The sequence below is a fragment of the Rattus norvegicus genome, chromosome 17 (assembly GCF_021556685.1).
Source record: "Rattus norvegicus strain SHRSP/BbbUtx chromosome 17, alternate assembly SHRSP_T2T, whole genome shotgun sequence".
Taxonomy (NCBI): Eukaryota; Metazoa; Chordata; class Mammalia; order Rodentia; family Muridae; genus Rattus; species Rattus norvegicus.
Genome location: NC_141550.1, coordinates 16,320,714 through 16,330,682, shown reverse-complemented (window position 1 = coordinate 16,330,682; position 9,969 = coordinate 16,320,714). Strand labels below are relative to the sequence as shown.

The window sequence follows — 9,969 nt, the reverse complement described above, 5'->3', positions numbered from 1 at the left end:
CCGTGAGTTTTGTACTCCTGAAAGAGCTTGGTTGATTTTTTTTTTCTTGAAGAGGACACACAAGCAACACTTATTTTGAACCCTTGAAGGACTGTTTTTTTTGCTAAAAAGCACACACACACACACACACACACACACACACACACACACCCTTAAAGGAACAGGCCTTGTAGCAGGGTGGGGCCTAAGCAGGGCCCGGGGGACTGGAGATGTGCATGTTAATATTTTGTAGTTATACAGGGAAGCCTCTGGACTATTCTTATCTCCTTATTCAAATCGAGTTGCGCTGAAATATGTGAAGCTGTGCATTAATGGCTTAAATTAAGTTACAGGTATGAATTTTACATAAATCAGATTTCTATTATATGTCATGGTGGAATTTAAAACACTTCGTGTCCGTGCATTTTTTATTTTTGCTTGCTCCAATTTAACACCCGCAAAGGATTTCATGTCTTAAGCCCACTTAGGCATCTTGCTAGGTCCAAGAAAAACCCACCACGATCTTGGATCTTGTTTTATGTGTATTTCCCCTTCCTCAGAAATCCCGCATTAGATCTGGCATCCGGCATTCTTTTCCTCTATTTTTCTTTTACTTGGCTTTAGCGAGCATATATATGCATGCACACATACAGGGAAGGCTACCCCTTTTCATTCCATCATAAGGGCTCCGCAATTGTGCAAAGATGAATGATGATGCCGAGGGGGATAACATAGACAAATGAACCAACGTGCTTCTTGAAAGCCAGCCCTTCTGAAAGCGCTGGAATCTTGGGGACTGATAGCCTGGGGACTGAGTTCCCCGCCTTGAAGAATGACAGGAGACCCACAAACAAGGCGCAGAGTCCCTCAGCAGCCTAGGCCCATGGAGAACGCATTCCAGCCAGCACATTCCCCTAGTTCTTCGTAGGAACTTCTCTCTCTCTCTTCCCCTCCCTCAGGCACTCTCCATCCTGGCCCGACTCCCACCCAGCTCTCATTTTCTCAGATCCCCCTCCCACAGCGTTGACGGAATGGAGTGTCCTTCCCATTGGCCCAAGCGTCATTCCCCGAGGTGGCACTGTCCTCCTGATTGGCTGGTCACTCCAGACCCCCCGCCCATCCCCGCACTCCGGTTGCCCAGCGCCCCGCCCTCGCCACCTCCCTCCGCGGCACCGCCCGCGCGCCCAGCTCGCCCGCGTCCGGTTCTCGTGGCGACCCGGCCTGCGCGCTGGCCCCGCCCCCGAGGCGCGCGGCTCTACAAATACTGCTGCGCCGGGAGCCTGGCGACGCTGTTGAGCTGGGAGGCACAGTTGGAAGTCGTTACTTTGAGGGGGGGGCAGTCACCGGCTAAGGGAGCTCGGGGACAGCGATCCACCTTAGTCGGAGCTCGAAAGAGAACGGCTCAGGGACCAGGGTGGGCTACTTTGTTTTTTTCTTACCCGGCTTTTCATTTTTCTTGTCTTTTGCTTCGGGCCGAGTGTCGCTCACTAAAAACTGAGATCCCCTTGCCCAAACCCCGAGCAGCCCCTCCGGTCGATTTCTGGAGCTTGGAACCGCCGGGTGCTGCGAGCGCCGGGCGCGCAGGCGAGGGGAGCAAAGCGTATCGCGGGCGGGTACCGGGAGCTCGCTCTACCGCTTGTCCCCCAGCGGGTCCTCGGGCGCAGGAAGCGCGCGATGAAGGCGGTGAGCCCGGTGCGCCCCTCTGGCCGCAAGGCGCCGTCGGGCTGCGGCGGCGGGGAGCTGGCGCTACGTTGCCTGGCGGAGCATGGCCATAGCCTAGGTGGCTCGGCAGCCGCGGCGGCGGCGGCGGCGGCAGCGCGCTGCAAGGCGGCCGAGGCGGCGGCCGACGAGCCGGCACTGTGCCTGCAGTGCGATATGAACGACTGCTACACTCGCCTGCGGAGGCTCGTGCCCACCATCCCGCCCAACAAGAAAGTCAGCAAAGTGGAGATCCTGCAGCACGTTATCGACTACATCCTGGACCTGCAGCTGGCGCTGGAGACGCACCCTGCTCTGCTGAGACAGCCGCCACCGCCCGCGCCACCGCTCCACTCGGCCGGGGCTTGCCCGGTCGCGCCGCAGCGGACCCCGCTTACGGCGCTCAACACTGACCCGGTGAGAAGCCTCAGCGGGCGCCCTGGGCATGGAGGGGGAGGTGGCGGGGCGGCGAGATATGGGTGGTCTTCCTCCTCTCAGGGAATGACAGCGGCTTCTCGGGTCTCAACCGGGAGCCGCCTGCTGGGCTTGGTGATCGCTGGTCCCAATGCGGAAAGCGGTTGGGACTCGGAGCCTTGCGTCTCCGGAATGTCCCTTGCATCACAGGGGGGCTTCCCCAGCTTCGGGCTGGGGGGGGGGGGGGGGACTCTGCTCGCTGCCTAGTTCCCCTGGATGTCTCCCGGGTGGTGGCGACTGTGTGGTCTGAGCACTCTAACCTTTCCCTTGGTGTTGGGTTGCCGTTCCAGGCCGGCGCCGTGAACAAGCAGGGCGACAGCATTCTCTGCCGCTGAGCCGCGTTGGCCAGGTGAGCGCTCAGGTCCCGAACTGGGTAGTGGACCACCGGGGTCGCACCTCCGCAGGGGTTGCCGGTGCCAGGCACCGCTGCGATCTTTAACCGCTAGCATTTCGAAGCGTAAACCCCCGTGGACACCCACAGCTCTGCCACCCAGTTAGCAAGGCAGTCAGTCCACTTTGCTTTCCAACTCGGGAATCACACTGTGCGGAGCTGAGCTCATCAGCTGCGGTCCCCGCCGCCCGCGTTCCTCTGCCTGTGACCGACAGGCTCTGCTGATCTCCTCTACCGCTGAGGACATTCTCGTGATGGTGGAAACTATCCCAGTGTCCCGAGATCTCCCAACTCTCCTCCCTACCCTTCATCCCCAGCTGAGCGGCCTGACATCCACAAAGAGGGATGCGGGTAGAGCTCCCCGAACGGGTACATTAGCTTTCTCCAGCCCGCATTTGCCTCCCGGGCGCTTGGCTGAGCTGCGGGCTGCGGGTGTTGCCTGACCCGGCGGTTTGTTTTGGGTTGTTGATCATGCATGTCTTGAGTTTGGTCGGTGGCGCCAGTTAGTCTGCAGCGAGAAGGTTCACACACCCCCTCTATTCATTCCTCTTCCACAGGTGTGCGGCCGCCTGAGCACCAGCGAGCCAGGAGCCCTAGAAAGGGAGGGCCAGAGCAGAAATTAAGAGAAAAAAGCCACCAGAGGAAAGGAAAAAAAAAATCTTCAGCAAATCTAGAAACGTTGTCTCGGCTTGTCATTCCAAGAGAGAGAGAGAAAGAAGGGGAAAAATAATAAAACTTAAATTCACTTTTACTTTTTTGCACGTTCACAAGCATTCACCGTACGTATTCTCTTTTAGTTTTTTTTTTCTTTTATAACCGCTGTGAATTGTACATTTCTGTGGTTATTTTTATCACCCTTTTGGAGATGCAGTTAAACTTTGAAGCTTAAGTGTGACCAGACTGTAAGCGGAAGAGCTATAGTGAATCCAACTTTAGAGGTTACGTTGTGACAAGCGAACTGTTTTTGTTTCTGAAGCTTTACTAATATACCAGAGCATTGGCGACGTTGTTTTACATCTGTTGTTTAAAATAGATGATTATAACAGGGCGGGGAACTTTTTCTCTGCAAGAATGTTACATATTGTACAGATAAGTGAGTGACATTTCATACCCTGTATATATAGAGATGTTCTATAAGTGTGAGAAAGTATATGCGCTTTAATAGACTACTGTAATTATAAGATATTTTTAATTAAATATTTTTTGTAAATATTATGTGTGTGTTTTTTTAAATCTATGGGAATATTTCTTTTGGAAAATTATTTTTCAGCTCCATGGCAGAGCTCTTAAAATCTATCTGGATGTTTTCTGTTTGGCCAAGCTGTTTGATTTGTTTTGTTGTTTTGCCCAGTATCTAGTATCTGAGGCTCAGAAGTAACAGCTCTCTGGTACTGGTTTGCATGATTGCATGAGATGTTCAATCACAAAATAAACCCGTTATGAGTCCTTTCAAATGTGCTTTCCTGACCTAGATGGGAACCTTTGTATTTGAAGTGTACATGTTGAAAACATACCTTATCCGGTTTTAAGTACAGTGTTTTATAGTGTAATATATAAAGAATTAAGTGTGTGAGGTTTTTTTTTTTTTCCTTTTTGAACTGAGGTCAAAAATAGATTGAGTGAATTTGCATATAGGATGGAGAAATACTTGGACCTTTAAGGAGTCTACAGAACTGCTGTCTTTTCAAAGTGAAATAGTTCGTCCTTCATTTTACACTAAAGCGTAATGTCATGAAGTTTCCTATCTGTACAGATTATTTAAATCATAGAAATGAAAAATGTTCTCTGCTTGCTACCAAAGGACAAACTCTTGGAAACGGACATTTTCTGCCCTCCTCCCTCCAAAGAATATTAATAGGCATCAAGTAGGAGAAAAAAAAAGAAAAGAAAAAGCAAAACCATACTGGAAAATCCTTCAAGCAGGGATAAAAGTCGATCTTCAAACAGTTAACTTACGTAGACCAAAAATTCTGATGACCGCATCTAGATTATTTTTCTATAAAAATGATTTTCACTATAGTGATGCCAGTCACCACTAAGCCACTGTCCAATCCCATGTGCTGTGTAACTTTTACATGTGAAAATTAAAAGTAGATTTATCTGTCTTGTACTGTGACTTCTGATGTGATTTCTTAACGCTATAGAATTGACTAAGGCCCCTTCTTCCCTTCCGGGAGAATCATACATTCTAGGCGAGCTGCGAACTCCAGGGTTTATGAATATCACACATTTAATGTAATGGGTATTTTACATACCAGTTAGATGGAATTTTTAAGAGTGGGAGAATTAAGTAGGATTTAATTGGGTGCTTTGTAAATAGTGAAGTGTGTGTAAACGTGCTGTGTTGGATTTTTAAAAGGTAAAGGATTTGTTTCAGATTATACAAGAATAAAAGTATTATAGACCCGAGGGACTTTTTAGGAAGTCAAAGTCAAATATTTATGGGGATCTGAAATGTCATAGTTCCTAGTTGTCAGCTAGGGGATACCTCAGCAGAAAGGGTCAAAATGAGTGAGAGGTTAAAAATTGATTGAGGGTTTGTGTAAAACCTGTGCCATCCTGTCCCCAGGGCTTGCCTCTCAACTCCTTCCCTGGTCTCCAGTATGTTTAGAATTTTGGTGTTGAACCTTATAAAAGTCCAAGGGCTGCCTTTGGATGAGGTTTGTGCTTGGTTGCTTTACATCGCTCATACTGCTCATACATCAGGAAGAAAGCGCCAGACTACTGGTGGAATTCCGGATCTCAAGAATTCTAAGGACTGCATTCTTTGTTATTAAAAAGGGCACAGTTCCTCCTTTTCTTTGGCAGTTTAATTTCAGAGGGATGTGTCACGTGTGTGTCCTTCCCTGGGACTGTGCACTTGTCGTGCCTGACTGCTGAACCCTACCTAAGCTGTTAGGCAGAGTTTAAAACCGCATTGCTTGGACTCCGAATCTTAAAAAGAAAAAGTTTGGATGTTTCTGCTGTTAGAAGAGAGAGATTGGCATATAGATTTATATTTGAGCATACACAAAAACCCACTGAAAGAAATAACGGAGATCCTGTTCTTGAGAGTTGATTATTTTTTCCTTGGCCCACTGAAGCAGCATTTGACATCTCTAAAGAAATACAACCACTCTGATTAAATGACAAAAACCGAGCATCCTGTGCAGTTGTAGAAGATGCCACATTCTATGAATATATTGTCTTTGTCCTAACCAGCAACCAGATAATAAAAAACATTTTAAGTCTTTTATCCAGATTGTTTTACTTATGCAAATATTTAGCTTAATAAAAGAAAATGCCCTGGCCTGGTTTGGGTAATTTGTAGAGTTTCATTGTATAGGAAAAAAACCAAAGAGTAAGGTTCATTTTTAAACCCTGGAAGGAAAAGAAATGCCCCCCACTGTGGCTGTTATTCCTCAAGTTGTTACAAAATCCTGGCATCTCAGACATGATAAAACAATATATACCTTTTCCTTTGAAAGAACTGACTTTTGGTATTGTATAATTCCTACGCAAGTTCATTGTCAACTTTAACGGCATTTTTAAAACTTTAAAATATTTTGATTCAATTCCCCGCCCCCAGCCTGTTGTATTAGGTACCTCCTGTACTAATAAATCAATCTTCACTGAGAAAAAGGATCTGAAGTCCGTGGTTTTAATTGACTTGTACCGAGTTATGCAATTTTTTTCATGATCAGGAACAGGTCTCTTGGTGGATCACCTCAATTGTTTACTGTGTTCCTTACCATGGGGTGAAAAGTGTGGCTTTAAAAGGGGAGATGTGAGTGGGAAGAAAATCTGGTCAGAATTGGGTAGCTTCTCTACTAGATAGTGTCTGTTCTGACAGGAATCAGAGATCCTAAACCCGAAGACAGTGCTACCCAAAGACTAGCTCCAGAAAGAAAGGAAGGAAGGAAGGAAGGAAGGAAGGAAGGAAGGAAGGAAGGAAGGAAGGAAAGAAGGAAGGAAGGAAGGAAAGTACATAAGGGTCACACAAATTATTTTGGAGAAGTGCAGAGTCGAATCAAACTGCCTCTTCCTTTCAAGTGGGCACATATTAATTATATACATGTTAATCAGCCCACATAGCCTTTGGCTCTCCACAGGGCCAAGCTTCTACCCTCCAGGCTTATGAGGAGTCCAAGCCTTCCTGCTGCTACTATTGTTAAGTCCGGGAAATTAATTTTCAGCTTCTGAGCAAATCTTAGTAGGGCTGTCCTCAGTAGGCTTCAGACCCACCTGGCTTCTAACATTATAAGCCATGATGTTCTGCTAAAGTAGCAGGTTCATTCATTAGACCCACTGCCCCCAAGACTGTAAAACCGATTTTACACCCAGCTGTACCTGAAACAAGATTCAGTGCCTATGTTCAATGACAGAGACACTATTTACAAATGGGAACCAATTTATTGAGGGGGGACAACCTTGGGTCTCAGAGGATTCACTTGGGCCCACTCAAAATCTTGAGAGTGAGTTTTTCCTGGTGTGTTTGCGGTCAAGTTTACATCTTATCCCTGTTATTTCTAAATAACTCTGTTAAGTACTAAAACTTGGGTCTAGACCACCTTACCAGTGGCCTTGCATGCACACCAGAGCAAAGTGATTCATACTCTCCTGGATTGTGAGTCTCTCTTGGACAACTCTCACCCAGCATTCCATATTTAAGCACAAGGCAGGATTAAAAACAACCCACCCCCCCCAAATCCAGGTAAATCAATTACTTTTAGAAAATCCTAGGATGCTGTTTGAACCTTGTAAGTGATCTCAAGAAAGATAAAAGGAAGTTAGATGCCCTGGTTTGTATCATCAGAGAAAGTCCGGGAAACAGCAACTCAAGGAACACAAAGTAAGGATGTGGGTGGCCAAAGACTCACTCACCACTGAGGCTGGCTGTATTTAAAACAGAGGATGCTCTCTAAGGTTGAAAACTCTATTTCCTTCCTACTCCCCATGGTAGCTTGGAAAGTGTTCGGTCGAATGAACAGTGTCTTGTTCAAACAGCTTCTCCCTCAGAGGAGTCCCACTCAGTCAATCCTTTTTCCCTTCCACCTGAGCTTCAAACTACTGCATCAGCTGTCCTCTGGTCTGTCTGTCCTACCTCTGAGAAGCAATAGATTTGACATGGTCTTCCCCAGACTTGCTCTTCTTTGAGATTCTTTATCTTGATTGGTGGAACTTCTTTATGGGTCAGAAATCTGAGAAAAGCACTCAATTGTACCTCTTGACTCCATCATAAAAATGGCCCCTGAAGTTGATGTCCCTGGGTCACCTCTGCTACCCCCATTCACATCTGGATTCAGTATTACTCCCTGAGCTCACCATTTTAAATTTTTGTGCATGGGTGTTTTGTCTACATGCATATCTGTGGACCACTTGCATGCCGTTGTCCTGGACTACCCCACCCCCCACCCAATGGTGTCATGTCTCCTGGAACTGGAGTTACAAATGACCATGAACTCCATGCTGGTGTTGGGAACAGAAGCTGGGTCTTCTGGAAGATCAGCCAGTGATCTCATACCCTGAGCCATCTCCTGAACTCTGCCCCATCTCTTTCCCTCTTTGCTCCCCCACATATGAATCTAACCATTCACGGGTGGCCTGCGGATGAGTTGGAAGCTACAGGCAGGGTCTTCCTTCTCTCTTCCCCCTTCTCTCTCCCTCTCTCTTCTGTATAACTTATCACCCTCTCTTCACCCTCTCTTCCTATGGAGGAATGTCCAGTTTCCTGCATCAGCTTAGCTGATCATCTAGGCACTAAATGAGTCATTTCCATGCTGGGAATATAATTCGATTGGTAGAGTGCCTATCCAGCACACCGGAAGCCCTGAGTTGAATTTACCACATTAACTTCAGCACCCGGTAAACTGGGTATAAGGGCTCATGTTTACAATCCAAGCACTTGGGAGGTAGAACCAGGAGGATGTGCAGTTCAAGGATCAACATAGTGAGTTCAAAGCCAGCCTGGGAGACATGAGAGCCTGTCTCAAGTGTGATGGTGGTGGTAGTGGTGATTCCCATTAGTCCTTTCTGTCCTCCAGTCCTTACTGTCATTGCACACACATTTTATGTAAGGATTTTATCCTGTATGTGTTAATTCAGCTTTCCTTCCGAGTCTTGACAGAGTATGACAGATCCCTGAGTGTTACAGGGAGATTAGACCAGGAAAAGATTCACCTGGGATGTATCTTCTGTACTGTGAGGGTGGGGGACAGAAGACATCTACCCTGCTAGCCAACCAGCTAAGTCAACCTGACCTGTCTACGGATGATCTTTTGTTTCCTTTCTTCCCACACTGTCTTACCCCTGCCTGGACCCCCAATCTCCAACTCCCAGTCGTGGATATTAAACTCCCAACTGTCAAGATTCAGCTGTTGCCACATTTGGAAAAGAATTTTTTTCTTCACCCCGCCATTTAGCGGCTACGTCTCGGTCCATATTGTCATTATTTTCACGTGACCAGGTAGATGGTAAGACCCCTGGCCTTCCGAGGACTGCGGGGCACGAGTGTTAGCTCTGTACCAGAAGTCTAGCAAATTCTTTGCAGCTCAAAGCTGCAGAGGAGAGATTTTTCATTATCTAAAAGCCTTTTGGCTGCCTCCAACATGGAAGGTAGATAAGCCGTGTGTTCTTGAAAATGAAGGAGTGCGGTCAGCCGCAGGCAGAGGTTGGGAGGAGACACCGAGAAGGGGAGACTCGGGGAAGAGCGGATCCTGTATCCTCGGTAGAAAAAGAGGCTTCACTGATTCATGTTAGGGTAAGTAGGCAGTGTCAGTCGGAGCCTGGGCTGAAACTGCAGGGCAAGGGGGACAAGTGACAAGTGACTGGATGTGGATGGATTGGACGCTGTAGGCAGAGGGAAACCCCCCACCCCATCTCTCTCCCTCCCACTTCTCCTGCAGCAGAATGTGTGCCTCTGATCCCAGCGTTAAGGAGAAAGAGGTAGGCAGAGCTCAGTAAGGTGGAGGTCTATAGAGTGAGTTCTAGGACAGCCAGGGCTTGCAGAGAGGGCCTGTTTCAAAAGCAAAACAAACAAACAAAAAGAAAAGAAAAAAAGTGAGCAGGGGTGAAGCTCTCCACAAGGATCAAGAGCCACCACGGGGGCCTTGACGTGTGTAAGGTGTGTACACACGCAGAGGCCAGAATTCAGCATGAGGTACTGTCAGTGGTCTCTAGATTATGTGGAAGCTGACTGGTTGGATAGATTAGTTTGTCAAGAAACACCAGAGATCTACTGGTCTCTACTTTGCGAGCCCAAGCTGCCTTGCCTGCCTTAGAAGCCTTTTGGGGATCCGAACTCAGGTCTGCGAGCTGATGCAGAAAGTCCTTTCACAAGTGAGTTGTCTCCCTTCCAAGAGGAGTCTCTGGATGGGACCCAGGGACAGGTCAAGGATCAAATGCTGGCTTCTTTGTAGCCTTGGTTTTTATCTGGTCTTTCTCTGAGT

At 47.5% G+C, this 9,969-nt stretch overlaps 1 protein-coding gene across 1 annotated transcript; it reads left to right on the top strand.

The window, feature by feature from the left end:
- Positions 1-1,653: 1,653 nt before the first annotated feature.
- On the top strand, positions 1,654-4,225 carry Id4 (inhibitor of DNA binding 4). The gene is given in 3 exon segments (NM_175582.2): positions 1,654-2,094; positions 2,442-2,500; positions 3,100-4,225. Coding segments are annotated over 2 exon segments (486 nt in total). The 3' UTR covers positions 2,487-2,500; positions 3,100-4,225.
- The last annotated feature ends 5,744 nt before the right edge of the window (positions 4,226-9,969 follow it).